Genomic DNA, 24,966 nt, shown 5'->3' on the forward strand with positions numbered 1-24,966 from the left:
TCCCTTCCTCTCTATAAAAGAAAAAGAAAAGATCAATAAAAACATATTATTAAAAAAAAAAAACAACACTCCCTTTTCCTCCTTACATCATTGTGAATTCTGTTCTATTCCCAACCAATTTGCACTAGTTTTGCAAGAAAAATGCTATGTACTGTCAAGGCAAATAACAGCATTTTCCGTGTATCTCTCTTTCTTCCAAAAAACTTGGCACTCTGGACAGATTTCAGCTCATTGCTCCCAACTATAGACCTGGTTCGTTGAAAAGTGAGAAACAAAAATAAAAATCCAAGGAGGAGTAGAAGCTGAACTGTCCTCTTGCTCAACTAGCCCCATTCCTGGGGAGCCGGACAGCGCCTCACTGTACCGGCTCCGAGAGACAGCTTGTTCAGTCTCTCTCGGTTCCTGTGCCCGGGAAAGAAAACCACTCACCTGTAAGCCAACCTCCCTCCTCACTTCTCCAAGAGAGACTGGGAGGGTAGAAAACTAAATGCCGCCTGAACAGAAATGCCACCCCAACCCCAGCACAAAGAAGTCAGGGCTGAAGTTCAGGGTTTAGAGAAGAGAGTTTGGGGGTATATATATTTTTAAAACTCTCTATCACCCTCTTTTTATTTCTCTCCCCGAGGAAGAGTGCTTATTTTTGAAAGCTGGGTTTTCCTTTTAGTGGGAAACAGATTCCTTCTTCAAAGCTCCGCGGGGGATTGAGAGAGAAAAGGTGGGTCTCCGCCCCAAGGCTTCTCCCCCGGTGTGTCGAGTCCTCCATGTCAGTCCCTCACTACACCCCGAGTATGTCCAACAAGAGGGGACTTGAATCGCCTGCCCAGAGAATAAAATCTGAAGACTCGCTGGTTCCCTCGACAGCAGGGTCTTCCCTGTGGGGCTCTCAGCTCCCGACTTGGGTTTTGACACGTTCCTTGGACAAAGCCCCTGCCCTCACCAGCCCAGCCTCTGTCCCTCATCTTCCTGGGCCACTTCACCCCAGCTAAGCTGTCCTGACCACCCCACACAGAGCTGGCACGTCTTCCCGAAGGCCTGGTCTGCTCTCCGTGCCTCCTCACTGCCTTTCCAGGAAACCTTGTGTCCCCACTTAGCTGGAAGTTCTGAAAGGGCCGAGGGACTGGAGACTGTGGCTCATCATCCTCGGCCCTGCAGAAGCGGGGCCCGTGCCTTCGTCACAGAGCGCCGTGAGCGTGTGAGTGCGGACGGAAATGACAGAAATGGGACGAGTGGCTCTGCAGTCCCCCCACCGTCTCCGCCCACCACAGAACCTGCAGCTGGAACCTCTGGCCAGAGCTGTCAGGAGAGTGCATTGCTCAGAGCCACAGAACTGGCTCGAACTGCCGGATTCAAAACCAGGTCAAACTTTTGTTAACATTGCATTCGTAATCAAGATTCAAGGGGCTCACCCTCGTCTGCTGCAATCGCGTGGAAGGAAAGGGTAGTGGAAATGCAGACAGAGCCGAGGATGGCGTTCGTTCACGCAGCTGCACACACACACACACACACACACACACAGCAGTGATGGAGAGGGCACACCCTATACGTCCATTGGTAGTAGCTGAGACAGGCTGTGTCTCCAGGAAGATGCCTCTGGGAGCTAACCAGTCTCTGCTGGGAAGCTGATGTCCCCAAGGCTTCTGTAGCTCAGGACGTTGAAATAGTCGTGCGGCTCAGCATAGTCATCTCCCCTCTGCTCTCTGCGGAGGCCGGCAGGTGCAGCTTCTGCCTGGACGCAGCTTCCAGCGGAGGACAGAACGCTGGGCCCCCATTCTGCCTGTTCAGCGGGTGCTCTCCTATGGCCACTCTCTGCAGAACGAATTCTGAGAAATTTCTCCTAAGAGTAAACAAACAACAGAATATAAAAGGGTGTTATTCAAAAATGACTCCCCAACATGATACATAATAGGAATGATCTCTCTCTTCCTTTCTTACACACAGACACACACACAGGCAAAGTTGTGTTCTTAGCAACACTGATTTCTTGACCTTTCATTTCTCAGGTTTGTCACAGCTGGATTTCAGGACCAACCACTCCACCATGACAAACCTTTCTCCCCACGCAACGCGCCTGCCCCATCCCCTCTATTCACTACGCCTAGTGAGGCAGCTGCGCCCCACGTGTCTCTTACTCTTACCACCCGTACACTGTCCACCTCTTCCTCTTTCAAATGCCCCCTCCCCCAGCTCCATGGCCCTGGTTCTCCTCCTCCCGGGAGCCCACCTGCACCATCAGCCAGGCCTGCCCTTTTTTCTGCTTGTCCATCAGCTCCCCCAAATAAAGGGGGTTCCCAAAATTCTGCCCTCTGCTTCCTCACATTCAACACTTTCTCTGAGTCACTTTGTCTAAAGGCACATCGACAACCATCTTTCCTCTGAAGAGTCCCAAATCTCTATCCACACCAACGGGGGCTTCCTCCCTGAGCTCCAGGTCCAGCTGTCTGCCTGCTAACTGCGCATGGCCACCAGGTGACGCACCGCACGCTCAGGTTCTGTCTGTGTCAGAGGAACCCAGCATACTCCCTCCTCCAGACAGTCCCTAACCTGGGTCATGACACCAGCTGAGAGACCTGGAGGCTGATGTTCAACACCAAGTGGCCATAAAACCCCGTCCTGTTTTACTCCTAGGAAACTCTGAAATCCACTCCCTTTCCTATTCCTCCTTTCATGTCTCTCCTCTCACCCCCACTTCCTTACTCACCTGCCTCTAGGCCCCTCTCCCCTCCAGGCCAGCTTCCACGCGGCCTCCAGCAGTTAGCTTTCAGAAGTGAAAGCTGGATCGTGCCCTGCTTCTGCCCAAACCCTTCGACGTCTCCCAGCACCCACAGGAGCCATGGGAGGATTTCGGGGGATTTATAAAACCACTTTGGGGGAAGATGGCGGTGGGCAGGACTGGAGGGAGGGTGAGTGTGTGAGAGACTGAGTATGTGTGTGAGAGAGTGTGAGTGGACACAAAAGTGAACAACAAACCCGAGCAGTGCAGAGACCTGGAGCAGAAGGTTCCTGTGCAGTGGGCAGGAACAGCCGGCTACCGCCATAAGCAGCCCTTCAGGGCGCTTCTCTCTGCACCGCAGGAAGGTCCCATCATTTTGGAAGATCCCGGATCTTCCCTGGGAGGAAGCAGTGGGAGCGGCTAAGGCCCAGCAACCTGAGCCCACCAGTGCACCTGGCACCATCGGACAAGTGGACACTCTGTGTCAATACAGACCAGTGCACAGTAGTGGAGCTCCCAAGGTGCTGGTCAGGGAAGCTGCATACACCCCGGAGCCCAGCACCATCCCCCACAGTAGCAGCCCGATCAGAGTCCAGATATACCCCCAGCAACAGAGGCTGGGGAGCAGACATCCATCCCCAGGCAACAGAAGCACAGACCGGCAGCTGAGACCCATCCCCAAAAACTACAGCAAAAGCTGAGCAGGAGTTGAGCCCCACTGGGCAGCAGCACTCCCCAGCCGCCAGCAGCAGGACCTGGGGCTCCACAGAGGCCTGTGTGATCCAATAACCCACAAGAGCAGTGGGAAGCTGGAGCCCAAGAGAGACTGGTGCCATCCAGCTGCTGCCCTGGGGAACTGCAGGGTGAGGGGGCAACAGAGAAGCCTGTGCGACCCAACAGGGACTGTGTAATCCAGTTACCCTCAGGACCTGTGGGGTACTGAAGCACCAGAGAGGCCTGTGTGACCCAGCAGGGACTGTGTGATCCAGTTACCCTCAGGACCTGTGGGGTGCAAAAGCATCAGAGAGGCCTGTGGTACCCAGCAGCCCATAACATAGTCATAGAGCCTGGTCCCCAAAGGGACTGTGTGATCCAGTTACCCGTGGGACCTGCAGGGTGCGGGGGCAGCAGAAAGGCCTGTGCGACCTAGCTGCACACAAGATAGGCATAGAGGATGTGAAAAAGGAGGTGGAGTGAATAGAAGCTACACAGACTATCTCCCAGGTCCAAACGAGAATAACAACTAAAATAAAGACAAATCTCAAAAAAAAAAAGCAACAGAAAAGCAGCAGGACAGGACCATATAACCAGGGACACTGGTAGGATCTGTGGAAGCACAAGAGGGTGGCAGGATGGGAGTCCACGAACAGCAACAGTCTTAGCTGTGAGCAGCGCCCTTGGGGAATAAAGAACAAGCCTGCTCCACAGTGCAGAGAGCCGGGACTGAGCACTAAAATAGGCACAGCCACTCACCTGGGGACTACGGTAGAGGGAGGGAAGACTGGGCTGTATTTCTGTGGGGACACCCAGGATTTGGAGGGCACTCAAAGTATTTGCTGAGTTGCGGCCACAGAGGACAGTGGTCAGTGTGCTCCTTCCACGAGCTATGGGGAAAAGCAGCAGCCCCCCCTCGGAGATTCAGCCTTTCCCAGGTGAGGCAAAGAAATGCAAATTGAGGCTCATTAATAACCAGCATCTATCCCACCCTCTGGAAATCCTCATATGCAGAACAGCAGGGCTACATTCCAAGGCACTGAGTAACTGAGACTACTAGCCACCAGGAAAAAACTAGAGGATAACTGAACCTTTCCTGGGCTTGCAAATCTACCCCGGAAAGTAAGACTTCACAGTGGTGTTTAATGTGGGCCCGCCCAGGCTCCTCCAAACCCAATAGAGGGAACCACAAACAGCAGAACACCAACACCCACAAGGAAATTTGGCAGGCTCCAAAACCCACTGAGATAGCCAAAATGGTGAAACAAAGAAACAAATCCCAAATGAAAGAACACGAGAACTCTATCAAAGATGAGATCAGTGAAATGCAGCTAAGCAAATTTTCAGAGGTAGAGTTCAGAGCCATGATCTTGAGGAAGCTCAACAGCATGAGTAAAGACATCAGCACTATGAGTAAAGATATAGAAACACTGAAAACCAACCAAGTGAAAATAAAGAATGACATAGCAGGAATTAAGAACACCTTGGAAGGACTACCCAGCAGAGTAGAGGAAGCTAAGGACTGGATCAGTGAATTAGAAGACAGGGTAGAAAAAATCAACCAAGCAGAAAATCAAAAGGAAAAAATGATTAAAAAACAGGAAGACAGCTTAAGAGAACTGTGGGAAAATGGGAAAAGTAATAACATTTGCATCATAGGAGTCCCTAAAGAGGAAGAAAATGGGCAAGGGTTAAAGAATATATTGGAAGAAATAGTGACAGAAAACTTTCCTAACTTGGTGAAGGAAGAAGGCATTCAAGTTCAAGAAGCATAGGGAGCCCCAAGTAAGAAGAACCCAAACAGGCCCACACCAAGACACATAGTAATTAAAATGCCAAAAATTAAAGACAAAGAGAGAATTATAAAGGCAGCAAGAGATAAGCAACAGGTTACCTACAAAGGAAATCCCATAATGCTCTCAGCTGACTTCTCAACAGAAACACTACAGACCAGAAGGGAGTGGCATGAAGTAATCAAGGTCATGAAAAACAAGGATCTGAATCCAAGACTACTCTATCCAGCAAGGCTATCATTTAAAATAGAAGGTCAAATAAAGACCATTCCAGTCAAAAAAAAAAAAAAAAATGCTAAAGGAATATGTTAACACCAAACCAGCACTGCAAGATATGCTAAAAGGACTGCTATAATTAGTAGAAGAAATAGGAAGAAAAATAGAACCACACTAAACAAAAATGGCAATAAATAAGTACATATCAATTATCACCTTAAATGTAAATGGTTTGAATGCTCTGATAAAAAGACACAGAGTAGCTGACTGGATAAGAAAGCATGACTCACATATATGTTGTTTACAAGAGACCCACCTCACAACAAAAGACTCATATAGGTTGAAAGTGAAGGGTTGGAAAAAATCTTTCAAGCGAAGGGAAAGCAAAAAAAAGCTGGGGTAGCAATACTCACATCTGATAAAATAGATTTCAAAATGAAGGCCATAACTAGAGACAAAAAAAGCCACTACATAATATTGAAAGGATCTATCCAACAGGAAGATACAGCCTTGGTAAAAATATATGCACCCAATATAGAAGCACCAACATATATTAAAAATATTTGGGAGGACTTCAAAGAAGAAATCAACAGAAATACAATCATTGTAGGGGACTTCAACACCTCGCTGACATCACTAGATAGACCATCTAGACAAAAAATTAACAAGGAAACAGAGACTCTAAATGAAGCGCTAGATCAAATGGATTTCACAGATATCTACAGAGAATTATACCCAAAAACTGCAGAATTCACATTCTTCTCAAGTGCACATGGGACATTCTCAAAGATAGACCACATGTTAGGGCACAAACGAAGTCTCTACAAGTTCAAGAAGACTGAAATCATATCAAGCATCTTCTCAGATCACAATGGCATGAAACTAGAAATCAATTGCAACAAGAACATACAAAGATATTTGAAAACATGGAGGCTAAATAGCATGTTGTTGAACAATGAATGGCTTACCATGGAGATCAAGGAAGAAATTAAAAACTTCTTGGAAACCAATGAAAATGAACTTACAACAACACAAAATCTATGGGATGCAGGAAAAGCAGTTCTGAGAGGGAAGTTTATAGTACTACAGGCCTACCTCAAGAAACAAAAAAAATTTCTAATAGACTATCTAACCTCACAACTTAAAGAAAGCAAACAAAAAGAAAACCCCAGCAAGTAGAAGGAACAAAATAGTAAAGATCAGAGCAGAAATAAATGACATGGAGACCAAAAAAACAATTCAAAGGATCAATGAAACAAAGAGCTGGTGTTTTGGAAAGATAAATAAGATTATCTTAGCTAGACTCAACAAGAAACAAAGAGAAAAAATCCAAATACATAAAATCAGAAATGAAATAGGAGAAATAATAACTGACACCACAGAAATACAAAGGATTGTTAACAAATATTATGAACAATTATACGGCAACAAATTTGGCAACCTAAATGAAATGGACCAATTTCTAGAAAAACATAGTCTTCCAAAACTGAACCGGGAAGAGATAGAAAACTTGAACAGACCAATAACAAGAAAAGAAATTAAAGATGTAATCAAGACTCTCCCAGCAAACAAAAGCCCATGCCCGGATGGCTTTATGGGGGAATTTTACTGAACATTCAAAGAAGAACTAATACCCATTCTCATCAAACTTTTAAAAAATTCAAGAAGGAAGACTCCCAAACTCATTTTATGAGGCCAGCATAATTCTAATTTCAAAACCAGAAAAAGACACTACAAAGAAAGAAAACTACAGACCAATATCCCTGATGAACATAGATACCAAAATCCTGAACAAAATACTACCAAACCAAATTCAGCAATATATAAAAAAAATTATAAACCATGACCAAGTGGGATTCATCCCAGGGATGCAAGGTTGGTCCAATATTCTCAAATCAATAAATGTGATGTGCCACATAAACAAAATGAAAGATAAAAATCATATCATATTAATAGACACTAAAAAAGCATTTGACAAAATCCAGCATCCATTTCTGATAAAAACGCTCAGCAATCTGGGAATAGAGGGATCATACCTCGACATAATAAAGTCCATATATGAAAGACCTACAGCCAAAATCATACTTAATAGGCAGAAACTAAAAGCATTTCCCTTAAGAACAGGAACAAGACAGGGCTGCCCACTTTCACTATTCTTATTTAACATAGTACTGGAAGTCTTAGCCACAGCAATCAGACATGAAGAAAATATAAAAGGGATCTAAATTGGAAAGGAGGAAGTGAAAGTGTTATTATTCGCAGATGACATAATACTATATGTAGAAAACCCCAAAGACTCCATCAAAAATTTACTAGACTTAATAAATGAATTTGGAAAAGTAGCAGGATATAAAATTAACGTCAAGAAATTGATGGCATTCTTATACATCAATGATGAACTCACAGAAAGAGAAACTAAAAAACAATCCCATTTACCATCGTGGCAAAAAAAATTAAGATACTTAGGAATAAACTTAACCAACAAAATAAAGGACCTATTCACAGAAAACTACAGGTCATTGAAAAAAGAAATAGAGAAGATATAAAAAAGTGGAAGCACATACCTTGATCATGGATTGGAAGAATTAACATCATTAAAATGTCCATACTACCCAAAGCAATCTATAGATTCAATGCAATCCGTATCAAAATACCAATTACATACTTCACAGAACTAGAACAAATACTTCAAAAGTTCATATGTACCAAAAAAGACCTTGAATAGCCACAGCAATCTTGAAAAAGAAGAACAAAGTTGGAGGGATCACATTACCAGATTTCAGGTTATACTACAAAGCCACTATAATCAAAACACCCTGGTACTGGCACAAGAACAGGCACATAGACCAGTGGAACAGAACAGAGAACCCAGAAATGGACTAAAGGCAATATGCTCAATTAATATTTGACAAAGGTGGCAAGAGCATACAGTGGAGTAAAGACAGCCTCTTTAATAAATGGTGTTGGGAAAATTGAACAGCTACATGCAAAAAAATGAAACTAGACCATCAACTTACACCATACACAAAAATAAACTCAAAATGGATAAAAGACTTAAATGTGACTCATAAATCCATAAAAATCCTAGAAGAATCTGTAGGCAACAAAATTTTGGACATCATACGCAGCAGAATTTTCACTGATACATCACTTAAGGCAACAGAAACAAAGGAGAAAATGAACACATGGGACTACATCAAACTCAAAACCTTCTGCATAGCAAAAGAAACAACCATCAAAATGGAAAGACAACCCACTGTATGGGAGAACATCGTGCCAATGATACATCAGATAAGGGGTTAATTTCCAAAATATATAGAGTACTCATACAACTCAACAAAAGGAAGACAAAGAACCCAATTAAAAAATGGGCAGAGGAGCTGAATAGACACCTCTCCAAACAGGACATACAAATGGCCAAGAGACATATGAAGACATGTTCAGCATCACTAATCATCAGAGAGATGCAAATTAAAACAACAATGAGGTGTCACCTCACACCTGTCAGAATGGCCGCCATCAACAAATCATCAAACAACAAGTGTTGGCGACGGTGTGGAGAAAAGGGGACTCTAGTACACTGCTGGTGGGAATTCAGACTGGTGCAGCCACTATGGAAAACAATATGGTGCTACCTCAAAAAATTAAGAATTGAACTTCCATTTGACCCAGTGATCCCACTTCTAGGAATATACCCTAAGAAGCCTGAAACACCAATCAGAAAGAATATATGTACCCCCATGTTCATAGCAGCACTATTTACAATAGCTAAGATCTGGAAACAGCCCAAGTGTCCATCAGTAGACGAATGGATAAAAAAGCGGTGGTACATATACACAATGGAGTACTATGCAGCTGTAAGAAAGAAAGATCTCTTATCCTTTGAGACGACATGGAGGGACCTGGAAAGTATCATCTTAAGTGAAACAAGCCAAACAGAGAAAGACAAATATCATATGATCTCACTTATTTGTGGAATATAATGAACATAACAGTCTGAGGAATGGGGCAGTCCCAGAGACGTGGAAGTGGGGTACAGACTGACAATCCCCAGAAGGGGGTGGTGGGGGAGAGATAAACCACAGAACTTATATGCATGTATGCATGAACAGTGGACATGGACAACAAAGCTGGGGACAGGGCAGGGAGGGATGGGGAGGGGGGAATCAGTGAGGGGGGAAAGGAGAAACATCTGTAACAAAAATTAATCAATTAAAAAAAATACCACTTAGGTTGTGTAAAAAAAAAACCTTGTCGCCCAGCTGGTGTCGCTCAGTGGTTGAGCTTCAACCTATGCACCAAGAGGTCGCCAGTTCGATTCCCAGTTAGGGCACATGCCCAGGGTGTGTACCTGATCCCCAGTGGGGGGCATGCAGGAGGCAGCCAGTTGATGTTTTTTTCTCATTGATGTTTCTATCTCTCTCTCCCTCTCCTTTCCTCTCTCTCTCTCAAATTAATAAAGAAAAAACATTAAAAACCAAAACAAAACCTTGTCTGAGGTGCATAATTTCACAGCATCCCCCACAGGAGACTTGTGTGATGCCCCGTGTGGCTTGGTCACACTCACCTTCTCAGCTTCATGTCCTGCAGTGCTTCCCCCACCAACATCCCAACTTCTGGGACAGGGCTTGCTGCCAGAGCCCTCCATGAGCATGGCCTGGGCACCTGTGTCACAACCCACCCGCACCCCCACTGAAGTCTTTGAATTAGCAGATAGGCACAGACAGCTGCCATCAATTGCTTAAGGACAAATTCAATTCTGACTTGGGTTTGTCTGACTCCAGACTATAGGCCCTTTCTCCTCGAGCAAGCTGCCTCTCATCTGCGGCTTCTAGAATGCCAGGCAGTTTCCTGACTCCCTGGTTTTGTATATGTTGCACCCTGTGTCCATTTTCTGGCATTCCCTGGAAAGGCTGTCGACTCTGTCCGCAGCACGTTGTCCAAGAAGCGTTCTCCGACCCTTCCCGTGCGCGGGAACACGGTCCTGGAGTTCTCCACTGTGACGCTGAATGCTGTCTGGAGCTTTCCCTGTACCCTCTGTCTCCTCCAGGCCTCTGAGCTCCCGCGGAGGGGGCTGTGCTGTGCTCTCTGTGTAACCTCAGAGCCCTAGCAGATGCGCAGCATATGTACACGCACGTGCACCCACACGCACACACACATTCGCCTACAGCCCCATCCCTAAAAGAACTGGATTTTCCCAGTCACAGTCAGGACTCACAGTCAGACAACTACAGTCTCACTGTGGGACAATAGGCCAGAACAGTGAAATCGGGGGAAATCCAGGATGTGAGCTCAGCCACCACATGCATGGAGAGCAGCTCGGGCGAGGGCTGTGCTCAGGCAGGGAAGTCCAGACCAGCAGGCACGGACAGGGTGGCATCAGAAGTGCTCAAGGACACCCATACACAGATGACACCGCCTGGTCTTCCTGGAGACTGCTCGGAAGCAAGGCACTCACCTGCGCCGCAGGTCTGAAGGACAGAATCACAGGGAGCCACTCCCAGGCTTGGAAAGGAACAACAAACCAACCAGATTCCATTGTGCCCACCCCCTGGCCCCCGCAGTGCCTCCAGGACAGGAAATACCTGCACTGTTACTGGCTATCGCCACGATCTCGCAGTGCACACCTAAGTGCAGGGGCCGCGTGCTCACAGTGCACACCTAGGGGCAGGGGCCTCGTGCTCACAGTGCACACCTACGGACAGGGGCCGGGTGCTCACAGTGCATACCTACAGGCAAGGGCTGCACGCTCACAGTGCACGCCTACGTGCAGGGACCACGTGCTCACAGTGCACACTTACAGGCAAAAGCTGCGCGCTCACAGTGCACACCTACGGGCAGGGACTGCGTGCTCGCAGTGCACACGTATGGCAGGGGCTGCACGCTCACAGTGCACATCTACGTGCAGGGGCCGCGTGCTCACAGTGCACACCTACAGGCAAGGGCTGCGCGCTCACAGTGCACACCTACAGGCAAGAGCTGCGCACTCACAGTGCACACCTACGTGCAGGAGCCGCGTGCTCACAGTGCACACCTAAGTGCAGGGGCCGCGCGCTCACAGTGCACACCTAAGTGCAGGGGCCGCGCGCTCACAGTGCACACCTACGTGCAGGGGCCACGTGCTCACAGTGCACACCTACGTGCAGGGGCCGTGTGCTCACAGTGCACACCTATAGGCAAGGGCTGCGTGCTCGCAGTGCACACTGTGGGACAATCCTCTCAGGGGCTGCGAGGGGTGAGGGGCGGACAAGGTCGGGTGGATGTGCACCGGAAACAAATGAAAATCAGAGGGACGCACAGCTGCGGGCCCGGGGAGCTGGGTCCCAAGAGAGGCCATGGTCTCAGAAGCACACACGAGTCAGGCAGTCTCTCCCCAAGCACGGTGCCATTCATTCCTTTTCAGTAGCAGCGACTGCACCTTATCTACCAAAAGTGCGAAGAAAAAGGGTAGTTATCCTAGGCCACACCGATGCCGGGCTCAGCAGAAGTGCTGGTCCCCTGTCGCCACCCGGTCCAATTCTGAAGCGCTGACGTGACCTTTCCGCTGGTGTGTTCTTGCTCCCATTCCACCGCCCTTGCCTTTGAATCTTAGGTCTCTCTCGGCTTCTGAAAGTCCCCTGGGAACTGGAAATGTGCCTGCGGGGGGTCTCTCAGCTGTTCCGTTCGCACTGCATCCTGCACGAGGACTCTCATTGTCATCGGTGAGGAAGCGGGTTTGGGAGTGAGGTGCTGGTGTCCTAAGAACCAAAGGCAGCTCCTGGGCGCGCAGCTGGGTCTGCCAGGGACAAACGCTGCCTCTTGGAGAATCTGAGCAAAAGGCCAGTGGGGTTGGTGGTTCTGGTCCTGGAGCCGGACACACCCGTCTCCCCTGTACCTCACAGAAGGTCCCCTTGGGGGCGCTTTTGCCAATAGCTGCTTGGCAGATAATATTCCTTCATTAAGTCTAGTTGATCCATGCAATGTAAATATTTATTGAGTATTATGAGGTGCTATGATAAAATTTATGATAATTACAAGAACATATATTTATAAGAATAATGGTCATTACTACATGCCAGGAAAAATGCCAAGTGACCACTTATTTGACTTAAGTTTTCTCAAAACCTCACAAGGGCAGCACCATAATTATTTCTGATTTACAGGTGAGGAAGCTGAGGCTCAGCAAGGTCAGGTGACACAGACACTCAGGTGGTGGAGGCAAGATCCAAACCTGGTCTGTCTGCTCCCAAAGGCCATACTCCCCAAGACGGCAGTCCGCTGGCCCTCGGGACCGGGGGGACATGCTGTTGGCACCCTGCTCAGATCCCCCGTGCCTGACCAGTGTTCCCATCCCCAGATCTGGGAGCACGGACTTGAGCGCTCACAGTGGCCATTCTCTGCAGAATTGCTCTTGGGCCCTCCTGGGGAGGCGCCAGCAATCCATGACTAACTAAGGTGGGTTTTTAAAAGGCCAGCTCCCTGCCTCAAGGTGCAACCAACTCTGCATACAATTCTTTTTTGTTGTTGTTGTGAATCCTCACCTGAGGATATTTTTTTCCATTGATTTTTGGAGAGAGTGGAAGGGAGGGAGGGAGAGAGAGAGAAACTTTGAGCTGAGAGACACATCCATTGTTCGCCTCCTACTTGGGGTGCCTGAGGATAGACCATGCAATCCGGGTATGTGCCCTTAGCTCTAACCACTGAGCTCACTGGCCAGGGCATGCATACAATTCTTGCTTCAACCAGGTCTCTGGCTGAGACTACATCATGTGGAGCTTTCTTCCCTTGGCCCCATTCTGCTTCCTTCAGTGCCCTTCACCTGAGAGCTCGTTCTAACAAATCGCTGTCACCAGAATTCACGTGACCTGCTCTATGTCCTGAAACTGACCTAAAACAGCTGCCCCTGGGCATGGCCCTAGATGAACTGTGAAAAGAGAGTGCTCACCTGCTGGATGGGAACACGGACCCCACCACTGGTGGAGAAATGGGACGGGACACCGATGGAGGGGGTGGTGAGCTGGTGCCCCTGCTCCGACATTTGAGAAGTATGGGGTAAGCGGTGATTATCAGAACTAGGGACTAGGTGGCTTTTGCTAAATTTATCTGGTGCACTGAAGAGAAAAATAACAGATCTATCAGCAGCTGAGGGCAAGGTGCGAGGGTCAAAGGTCCTCCTCAGCAGCATTCGAAGAGCCTCCCCTCAGCACTGAAGACCAGGCACAGGACTTAACTGTAAGAGAGACGGACCGTCTGGGAGGGAGGGGGCAGGGCTGGTGGAGGTAGGCAAAGGGGATTGGGGTGAGGATAATTTTTTTTTTAAAGAGAGACAGAACTTCAAAGAAGGCTGGCTCCTAAGCCTGGGCAAGTCTCCTACACCAGGATCTTGATCGGAAAAGAGGGGTCCCTCATCCTCCTCTATTTCCCACCCCACAGATGGGTAGCCTAGCATGGCTGAAGGATTGTTAACATTAAATGAGCTAATGTACCAGACTCCCTGGCACAAAGCAGCTGCCCAAGATGTGTCACAGTCAAAGTAGATAAATCAGACCCCCAGCGACTGGCTTGAGGGACAGGCAGGACCTCGGAGTTGTAGGTGACAGCAGGATGGGAGGAGACAGGTCCCACCTTTCAGGAGCTCGCAGTTAAGGGAAGGGACAGAAGAAGAATATAAACAACTTCCCAAGAAGGCAGAACAAGGACCATGAAACGGTCCCAGAGCAGCAGGGGAGACCACATCTACATCTCTCTCTGGACAGAAGGAGAATCTGAAAGGGCCAATGTGGCAGGGTTGGGGGGTCAGGGGGCCACATTACCTTTCTGGTCAATGTGACCACCACAATGACTGCTATGCAGATGACCACCAGCAATACGACTCCAAGCAGTGGGACCTGGAACCCAGCACTGTACGCAGCCCCTAGATGGAGGACAAAGTGAAGAGGGTGAGCTGGGGCCAGACGCAAAGGGCAGCCGTTCCCGGGGAGCCCGCGCGTCAGGGCACAGAGGCCGCGACCGGCTGGGCCTTTCCCTGGACACAGGCCTGGGCCACTGAGCCCAGCTCTTGGGACAGCAGAACATCTGCCTGCCCATCGGGAACCACCGACTGTACCTCGCACATCTGACACCACCTTCGTTAACACTCCCCTCCTCGGCTCAACAAAATCACTCTGAGTAATAATCATGAAATGAAAACATCCAGAAAAAATGGAAAAGGAACCTTTTCTTTTATTAAACTTCATATTTATAATCATACCAGTAGACAAAATTAACTTAAAATTAAAATGAAGTTTATATTAAAGTACAAAAAATCAAAAAGCACATACCCTTTTACCTTAAGCCTATAATACTTACTCCCCCTGAGCTGTGAGACCCCAGCAAGAGCAAGGTTCTTTTTTATTTATGTATGTATTTTAATTTTTTTCCTTTATTAATTTTAGAGAGAGAGAAAGGGAGAGGGAGAGAAAGATAGAAACATCGATGAGAGAGAACATCGATTGGCCACCTCCTGCAGGCCCCCCACTAGGGATCAGGCCCACAACCTGGGCATGTGCCCTGACCGGGAATCGAACCGATGACCTCTTGGTGCTTAGGTCTACGCTCAACCACTGAGCCACACCGGCTGGGCCATTTCACAAACCTTTATTAAACACCTGGCATGGAGCCGGTGCTTCATCAGAATTTTTGGTATGAATTAAAGCATGAACGAGTGAATTTCTATCGGCATAAAATGTAACCAGAAGGAGGAAGAGGCAGGAAGGGAGTCTGAAGAGATGAGTGGCATTTGATCCAAGGAGAGTGGGAGGAAACAGGACAGTTGTCTGCATGCGCAGTGTGCTGAGGGGGGAAGGTCTCCAGGCTGCTCCCCCCATCTCCACCTCCTTCCCTGAAGCTCGGGCAGAACCAAAGTGTCTGGGGAGAAAAGAGAAGGGTGTTGCAGAGGCCGGGCCCTCTTCCCTCCGATTAAGGGCTCAGATTGCCGCAAAAGTGGCTAAGGAATGCCATCCCTCAGGACAAGGGCAGTCCCCACAGTCTTGACACAGTACCAGGACGGGCAGAAGAGGGAGCCCAAATCCCCTGCTTAACCCCTTTGGCCACTGGTAGGGAAAGAGGGCAGATGGAGAGCAGTTGCAGAGGGCAGAGGGGCTGCAGAGGGCCGTCCACCAAACCAGAGAAAGATGTAGGCTCTTGTCCACGCCGACAAGGCTTCATTGGCCTATGTTGGAACCAGCGGAGAAGCAGCATTTGAGAAGAAACTTTAAAGTAACAGTTTCACAGATTTTGCTAACTCATAAAGCTTAATCTTTGACAGCAAATAGAAGTCCTGAGGGTGCAGTTTAGGGGAACCAGAACACCTGTGTTAAAAGTCAGCTCTAGAGCTCTGAGCAACTTCAAACCTCGGTTTCTACCTCCATCAGTCAGATAAGAATTGCATTCATAGGCAAGACTTACTTGGTGCTAACCATGCATGCTCCAGGCTGTTCTACAGGCATTTTCTTGTAGTAAGTAATTTAATCCTACGTTAGCACCTTCTAAATTCTTACAACTACCCTCATTTCACAGATGAGAAAACCAATGCACAGAGGAGCTGAGTAATCTTGTCTGAGGTCAACAGCAGCACCAGAATCTGAATCAGGTTGAACTCATAACCACTCCGCAACACAGTCTCAGATATGAAAAGAATCCTTTCTCACCGTCCAGACAACTGGATCAAGTGTCTTGCTGGATCCTGAATGTGAGATTATTTTAGAAACTATGAAGCACACACTAATGTCAATGAAAACTAGAACTACCATTGTGACACAGCAATTTCACTTCTGGGTATTTATCCGAAACACTAATTCAAAAAGATGTAAGCACCCTTATGTTCATTGCAGCACTAATTACAATACCCAAGCTATGGAAGCAACCCAAGTGTCCATTGGTAGATTGTGGGTAAAGAAGAAGTGATACATATGAACAGTGGAATATTAGTCAGCCATAGAAAGGAATGGAATCTTGCCATTTGCAACAACGTGGATGGATCTAGAGGATATTATGCTAAGTGAAATAAGTCAGACAAAGACAAATATCATATGATTTCACTTATACGTGTAATCTAAAAACAAATAAATGAACAAACCAAACAGAAACAACTCATAGATATAGAGAACAAATTGATGGTTGCCAGATGCGGGGGGGTAGTTGGGAAGAATGGGCAAAATAGGGGAAGGAATGAAGATGTATGAATTGCCAGATATACAAACAATCACAGAGATGTAAGGTACAGCATGGGGAATATAGTCAATAATATTGTAGTAACTGTGTATTGTTAGGTGGGTAGTAGACTCATCAGGGTGATCACTTTGTAAATTATATAAATGTCTAACCACTATGTTGTTTACCTGAAATTGATATATTGAAAAATATATGAGCTTTAGAGCATGTCAACTGTAATTGAAAAAAATTTTTTAAAAACACATTTTTAAAAATGTCAATTATTATACATTTGCATTTAGCACTCAGCTTTGTTTTTTATTATTATTATTATTTTTTTATCCTCACCAGAGGACATTTCTCCATTTTTTGTTCAGGTAGAGTGGGAGGGAGAGAGAGGAACAGAGAGAGAGAGAGAAACATCGACGCGAAGGGACACATCGAGTGGCTGCCACCCGCACAACCGACCAGGGCTGGGGACAAACTGCAACCAAGGTACATGCCCTTAGCGGGAACCGAACCCGGGTCTCTCAGGACCACAGGCCGACACTCTAACCGCTGAGCCAAACCGGCCAGGGCTCAGCTTTGTTTTTAAACAGCTCTAATCCTTTATAAATTTGGGGGATAATTCTAATTTGCATGATTCTTGCCGAACTAATAAATGAGAACATTTTCCAGATGACCTTATCAACTGGTCTCCCTAGAAAATATACATAAAATGTCCTTTCTATACCCCAAAGTGTGGTTCTCAACCCTGACTGCACATTTGAATCACCAGGGATGCTCTTAGCACCTCTCACATCCTGGCTCTGACCCCAGATATTCTGACGGAATTGATCAGGGATGGGCACTGGCGTCAGCGTAGTGTAAAAGCTCCCAGGCGACGGGCATGTGAGCCAGGGCTGGAAGGCCCTGCCCCCCTGTGCCTGGCAGGACCGCATTTCTGTCCTAGGGGAGGAGGTTCTCGGCCGCCCTGCTGCAGAGGGCATACCTGAGCTTTGCAGGACCTCCAGAAACAGACGCCCTCTGTAGATGCCATCAGGGAACGTGTGATAGATGCAGAAGTACTCCCCGGTGTCGTTCATGGTCAGCGACCGGAAGGTGAGGCCCAGGTTGGGGCTGGGGGTCACTCGCTTGCTGAAGGCTGGGGAGATGTGCCACCCCCACTCAGAATGATGAGTGGCCAGGAGTTGGTTCTGCTGCTCCCAGTTGACCTGGGTCACCAAGGCAGTGGTGGAGGAGAGGTGACATTGTAAGGTGACCGAGCCCCCTTCCTCTGCAGAAAGGGTCCCCACGGTCACTATTCTGCCTGTCACAGCTCCTAGGGAAGGGGGAAAAGCCTGCATGAGTCCTGGGTCAACAGCTGGTCTCGAACCTTCCCACAGAAATCCCCAGGGCCCTGCGGCCAGAACTGGTGTTTGGAGCGTTAGCCTCCCCAGTCCGCCCTGTCCCCCCTGAGGCGGACAGAGCACGCCACCAGCTCACATGCTCTGCTGTAAGGCAGCTTGGTGACCAGCTCTCGGATGGTTTCCGTGTGCCCGCTTTGTCTCCCTCCCTGCCTAGAACGTGAACCCTGCCGGCCACTGCCTCTGTTTTATTGTGTCCAACCACCCAGTGCTGGATACATTCTCCTTTGAAATACAATCTGGCTGTTTGGTTGATTGTCATTTGGGGTGCCGGCTAACCCTTCAGGAAAGCCAGGAGATCCGAAGGGCAGGAGCATTGGAGGGAAACGGGGTGTCTATGGCAAAACAGCCCTTTCGGCACGTGCCACCCCTCAGGTGGTTCAGAAAGCAGCATTAAAACTAATTTATCCTGCCGCTTTTAAATATTTGTGTCCTCTTTTAATACAGAAGGACACAGATTTAACATAAATTCAACCTATAATGGTAGAATCTGTGAAGAAAACATTTTGATCCACAGAAAACATACAATGCTTTTCTAGAAGTTTCCTGAAGAACAGAAGAAATCACAATGGATCAGGAGTGAACTTCTACAAGCAAACCAATCACTCTCCCTCTTAGTCCCTTTCTCTCCCTCTGCTTCCTCTCTGGGGTTGGCCATGGCCAGTCAGGGCCCCCCAACCCCAAGCCCTTCATCCGCTGCCCGGAACAGACCTGCGCCTCCTTCTCGGAGGAGAAAAGGAGGCGCAGGGCTTTGAAAACCGTGGTTTCCTTCCCGCAGACAGACGTAGCGTTCACTCCCGGCCTGCCCGTACCTCCTCCCCGCTCGCCCTCTTCCTCGGGTTCTCCGCTCGAGTCCGGCCCTACCTGCAGCCAGGAGGGGAGCCTGCCGCAGCCCCTGCGCCCAGAGCAGGAGGAGGCACCACCGCATGCTTCTGCCCAGGGCCCCCAGGAAGCAGATGTGGCCTCTTCTGCCACGGAAACTGGCCGACTGCAGATGGCAAGGTGAAACTGAGCCTACGGGCAAAGAGGGTCTCGGAAAAACTGACTTCAGCAAAACCAGACACAGATAACGTTCTCAACAAGTGCACCCACAGCGCAGGGCGAGCCACAAGAAAGACCATGAAGGAAACACATGAAAATCTAAGCAGAGATGTGGTTAGACGTACACTACACTGATCTTCGGGTTACTATTCGTCAATCCACTATTTTAAAGCCTCTTACTGAACTTTTCTTTTCCTCCTGTGTTGATTTTAGAGAGAAAGAAAGGGAGAGGGAGAGAGAGATAGCGACATCAATGAGAGAGAACAATTGGCCGCCTCCTGGCCACAACCTGCACGGCTAATGGAACCAGACCTGAGGAGGGGCGATGGGAGACTAAGGACACGAAGACCTAATAGAGAGAAAAGCTGGGGCCGGGTGGGACACTGCTTTCTGATGGAGAAACAGTTCCCCTGACCTAGCTCAGCGTGTTTATTATAGAGCAATAATGAAGGGGGAAGTCCAAAGTTTCGTTATCTTCAAACACCAGATGTTTTCACCGGCCTCTGAGCTCAAGGGCGAGACTGCTGACACATTCTTGCCCGCGACTCAAGGCTCCTGCGTGGGTCCTGCCAGCGCAGGGTCAGCAGGGGACCTTGGGCAGAAGCTCCTGGGGGGGCCTTGCAGACACCACAGGAGCAACAAGAGACCTTGGCTCGCCGCCCTCCACACCTCCTCCATTTTTGTTTTTTCAATCTCTGCCCTTTTTTTGTCTTTAAATCCCCCCATTTTTGTTGTTGTTGTTGTTGTTCACAGTTTATGTTTTAAATTTTTTTCCAATTTTTATTAATTTATTTTTGTTACAGACGTTTCTCCTTTTTCCCCCTTAGACACCCTCCTCCCATCCCACCCCCACCCCCTTTTTTGTCTTTAAATCTTCCCCTTTTCTGTCTTTAAATGCATGCAGTGAGCATCTGTTTGGACTCCTCTGAGCTGGGTTCAGAAGATTCGGCAGCTGACAGGAGACAAAACAGTATTATCAGAACAATAACAAATCCAAGCAAGTACCATGCCGTATGTTTAAGATTGAAAGGGTTGAAACCCTTAACCTCATCGAAAATTTCTTTAGCCAGTTGTGCTGGATTAACAATATCATCATGGCTATTTTGAATATCCTGTATATGTCTATGCAGTTGCTGCAAATCAAGACTGATATTATTGTGAGTCCATATTCCTTGGAGATGTAACTTAACTTTGTCCCAGTCCCACGGGGTTTTATTATACGGGACGGAAGTAACACAGATAAAACTATAAGCAGCATGGCAAAGTGGTTTTTGTCGAACTTTGATTTCCTAGCCTGATAACTGAGGCTTCCAAAGCATTTAATTTTGCTTCTAATTTGGTGTCAATATTTTCTTGATTGTGTAAAGCAGCAGAGGTATTTTGAGCTAAGTCATTCACAAATTGAGCATTATGTATACTTGAGTCGGAGCTAATGAAGCAGTTACAGTAGAAGCAATAAGACCCACAAAAGTGATAATGCCCAAAATAATCAATCCTAAAGCTCTTTTATGATGAGTCCATTGGTTCTTGATCTCTATCAAAGCTGGCAGCCCAGTTTCATGATATCAATCTCCTGATATGTTGGTAGGGAGCATAAAAAAGAGGGCTGATGCAGAATTAAAACATCATCATACTTATTATCTCTTGTTGCACAGTTAGTTCATGTACACTCAGGGCATGAGATAGAATAGTATGTGGGAAGCTTAGTAATATTTACAGAGCTTACCACCATCGCATAAGGGGCCTGCACACAAGCCCACAACCCAAAACAGGGATTAGTGGGGTGACAGGCCAATGTAATGTTTGCCAAAAAAGAGTCAGGATAATTCATAAAATCTAGTGTAGCGGCTAATCGCCAGAGATCCTTCTGTATTTGACCCTTAGGGGTGGTAAGGATGTTACTTACAAAGCCCCCAGAGGACATGAAATCATGATTAGAGTATGTAGGGTCCAATCTATGAGACCAGTCTAACATCTGAAATCCTAACAGGGCTAGGATGAGCACAACCCTGCCATTGGGGAAAACCCCTAAATTGAAGGGTAGTCCTGTTAGGGCAATAAGGACGCTGATAAAGGTACATCCTGGGTGTTACTGGGAAATCCTAGCTTAGTCACAGTCTGAATATATTTCTTTATATCCCAAGGACCTGTAATAGTAGTAATGTTGGTGCTTCCATAAGATGTTTTATTCTCAGGTTTCACAGGCAGGCACCCAAATAGGTTGATCAGTGTCTTCTAGAAAAGTACAAACGTGGTCTCCTCCCCTATCATCACCGGATCTGGCCCCTGCTGAAGCCTGCAGCTGGGTCACCTGGTGCTCAGCAGCAGTAAGGCCAGTGGCATCACAATTTTAAAAATGTAAAATATATAAGGTATGGTTCAGTTGATTCTGGGGAGTAAGAGCATATCCCATATCTCCCCCCCCCTTTTTTTTTATCCTCACTGAGGACATTTTTGCATTCATCTTCAGATAGAGCAGGAGGGAGAGAGGGAGGAAGAGAGAGAGAGAAACATCAACGTGAGAGAGACACATCGAGTGACCCCAACCGGGGCCGGGGGGCAAACTGCAGCTGAGGCAAGTGCCCCTAGCGGGAACCGAACCCGGGACTCTCACTACTGAGCAAGACTGGCCAGGGCTATAGCTCCCCTTTTTGGTTTTGTGATTGTAGCTTTCAAGTTTTGTTCGCTCTGTCTACTATAGCTTGTCCCTGAGGGTTATAAGGAATTCCTGTCTTATGTAGAATTTTATATTGCAAGCAAAATTTTTGGAAGGCAGAACTGGTGTAAGCTGGCCCGTTGTTAGTTTTTATTTCCTGGGGTTCTCCCAGCCAAGTAAAAGTGGCCAGACAATGATTTATAATATGTTTATCACTTTTGCATTTCCCCTGCCTTACTGGCGAAGAGGAAAAGCCGCAGCTCTCGTGGCCTGCTCTATATGGGAAGACCCAATGTCTAAACAGATGTGGATGAATTCAGATATATTAGCTTTTTTACGGTAAGGGCGGAGCGCCTCCCTGCTGGGCTCATTAGCATTTTCATAGGCAAGCTGTTTAACTATTAATGTGCCGTGCTCTCAATCACTTATCACTCTGCCCACTGCCTGTAGCAACCGAGCTACAAAATCATAATATGGCTCTTCAGGTCCATATCATGATGGATGTAAGATCTAGTGAATTTTCCCCTTTTGTTGGGAGCTCTTTCCAGGCCTTCAAAGCACAAATATTAATATGCCTAGAGAGCAAACCCCAGCTGGTCGCGAAGAGCCTGATTTTGCCCTGTACCGGTGAACATTTCCAAAGAGCTGGGCACGCCATGCTGTTGATTGTGTGTGGGCTGCTCACCACTAATCTCCATCCCGCTAGTTTTCCACATCAGATAGTCCCCAGGCTAAGGCAAGCTTTCGCTAATGGTTGCCAGTCACTCCAAGCTAAGGCTTCACTAGCAACATTCTCTAATACACAGCACAGAAGGAGCTGTGGGCCCTACATTGTACAGGAAGACTTGAGATCTCTCAGCGTCTTCAATGGGATGGGCTCATGCATTTTTAATGCCAGACCTGGATTGTTCGGGTCAGGCCCCTCTCTCTATCACTGGGAATATGAAAACCCGGTGATCTTCTCTCTGGCCTGTCTTCCTTGTAAGGAAGAGGGCACAGGGGCACTAGAGCCCCTGCATCCCCTTGGGATGGTCAAGAGGTAAGAGCCAATTCTGCAAAACTCTGGGTAACATTAAACTCCTCGTCTGAATCTTCCTGGGTGCCGGGCTGCCCATCTATCTCTCTCCGCCTCTCTTTCTAGTTCTCTCTCACCCTGGGGGGGGGGGGGGGTCTCATCACGGGGATTAACCTCTCTCACAGCTGCAGCGGCAGGTGCTGGGGGCGTCTTTAAGGACTATACCTTGCCCCCTGCCTTGCTAGCTTCCTGCGCGGGATCAGGGCAATCGCGAGTTAGGGACCAAACTGTAAATGTTTGCACGAATCTTGTTCAGGCCTTTTCGCTGTATCTCTGCCCCGCAGGCCCTTCCCTACCTTGTCCCAAGTTGACTGTCCCTTCGTTAGGAAACCAAGGGCAAGTTTCATTCACATACTCTAAAAACTTGGGGAGTTGATATTTTTTTATTGAGCATCCTCCAGCCTTAAGCATAGTTCTTAACATAGACACAGAGAGTTCTTTCTGGAGCCGTGGAATTCCCGGTGTTTGACACCTGGCTCAGTGAGTTCGGTCCCCTACCTTACTTTCGCTTCTCAATGTGCACCCTCGCGGAGCGTCCTCTCCTCGCCTGGCTGCAAGTTCCCCCGCGCTCAGGTCCCTGTGTGGGCGCCACTTTGCCGCGACCTGTGCAGCTAGTGGAACCAGACCTGAGGGAGATTAACAGACACAGAGACATAATAGAGAGAAAAGCTGGGGCCGGGTGGGACACTGCTTTCTGATGGAGAAACAGTGCCCCTGACCTAGCTCAGCGTGTTTATTATATAGCAATAATGAAGGGGGAAGTTCAAAAGTTTCCTTATCTTCAAACACCAGATGTTTTCACCGGCCTCTGAGCTCAAAGTCAAGACTGCTGATACATTCTTGCCTGCGACTCATTAGGCTCCTGCGTGGGTCTTGCCAGCGCAGGGTCAACAGGAGACCTTGGGCAGAAAGCTCCTGGGGGAGCCTTGCAGACACCACAGGGCCTTGTTCCTGGCACAGAATGCTCCCTGGTGAGCTTTGCAAACACCACAGGAGCAACAAGAGACCTTGGCTCAGCCACCCTCCACACCTCCTTCGTGCCCCCACTGGCGATTTGGCCCACAACCCGGGCATGTGTCCTGACTGGGAACTGAACCTGCGACCTCTTGGTGCATGGGTCGATGCTCAACCACTGAGCCACACCAGCCAGGCACTGAACTTTTTATTTTAATCAGCCTTTATTTAACAAGCTCAGAGCATCTGCATCATGCCCAAGCTTTATAGAACTCTGTCACCAGTGGGGTTCACTGACTTCAATCGACTAAAGATGTGCAGAGAAAAGAGAAAGTTAAGTGTGTGCACTCTTCACCTGGGAACTGCACTAGAAATCTAATAAGCCAGTGAACAAGAGGCATTTACTACTGAGACGAGACCTGGCAGGACCCAGTCTTGGACAAACGTAGTCACTTTCCCTTGAATGAGTTCCTATTCTTAAATCTTACATCTTCTGTCTGGTTTATCTACACTAGAACTTTGTTGAATTCTGGCTTCATCTCTCTGACCCAGTATTATCAGAGGAGACCAGAAGAGTGAGTTTTCTTGTGCCTGGCAACCCCCAGAAACTCGGGAACACAGAGAAGGCTGAGCCCCAGTTGCCTGACCCTAGAAAGAGATTGCTTGACCCTTGCTTGAGGCTCCCAGTTCTTCATCAAATCCTACTGTTGACCGGTCCTCCCTCCCCTCTTCCTTCATCTACTTGAAAGTCCCTGAGTGCCTACCAAGCACCAGACTCGGCAGCAGGCTGTGGAGATAGGAGGGTAATTGATCCTAGTCGAAGCTTGCTCTCTGGTAAAGCCACACTCTGGGGAGAGGGCGTGGAGGGTCCACATTCACCTGCTCCAGGGCTCACCTTCACTCCTGTGGGCGCACTCACGGTGTAGATACTGGACGTATGCCGCACTACCAGGGAGAGCATCTGAAGCCTGACGCTCTGCCCCGTAACCCTGACCCTGAGCATTCTACCCTGTCCAGGGTCCTGCCACCTTCTCCCCTGATGCTTCATCTCAGACCAGCTTCTTCACCTCCCTGGGTTCTGTCTAGTCCCAACTCTACATCATGACCCATTCACCACCGCCCCCACAGCCCACCTCCAGCCCCGTAGGCAATAAATCCTCACCAGGTTCTCTCTGCCTTTCCCATCAACCTGTCCTTCAAGGCTCCATCATTTTCAACAAGCACAGTCCCTT

The 24,966-nt window shown here is 47.9% G+C and overlaps 1 protein-coding gene across 2 annotated transcripts; it reads right to left on the bottom strand.

The window, feature by feature from the left end:
- On the bottom strand, positions 1–23,513 carry TIGIT (T cell immunoreceptor with Ig and ITIM domains). 2 transcript variants are annotated; one of them, XM_036242829.1, is made up of 5 exons: positions 23,279–23,513; positions 18,873–19,022; positions 17,594–17,923; positions 14,226–14,326; positions 1–1,834 (listed from the first exon to the last, which is right to left on the bottom strand). In XM_036242829.1, the coding sequence occupies exons 2-5, from the start codon at positions 18,934–18,936 to the stop codon at positions 1,598–1,600; spliced, it is 732 nt and encodes a 243-aa protein (XP_036098722.1). In that variant the 5' UTR covers positions 18,937–19,022; positions 23,279–23,513; the 3' UTR covers positions 1–1,597. The 2 variants fall into 2 exon arrangements, 1 of the variants encoding a protein (XP_036098722.1); XR_004956803.1 differs by lacking the exons at positions 1–1,834; positions 14,226–14,326; positions 17,594–17,923; positions 18,873–19,022 and adding an exon at positions 19,935–20,001 and having other exon boundaries at positions 23,279–23,505.
- Positions 23,514–24,966: the final 1,453 nt, after the last annotated feature.

This window comes from Molossus molossus, unplaced genomic scaffold (genome assembly GCF_014108415.1).
Source record: "Molossus molossus isolate mMolMol1 unplaced genomic scaffold, mMolMol1.p scaffold_m16_p_5, whole genome shotgun sequence".
Classification (NCBI taxonomy): domain Eukaryota; kingdom Metazoa; phylum Chordata; class Mammalia; order Chiroptera; family Molossidae; genus Molossus; species Molossus molossus.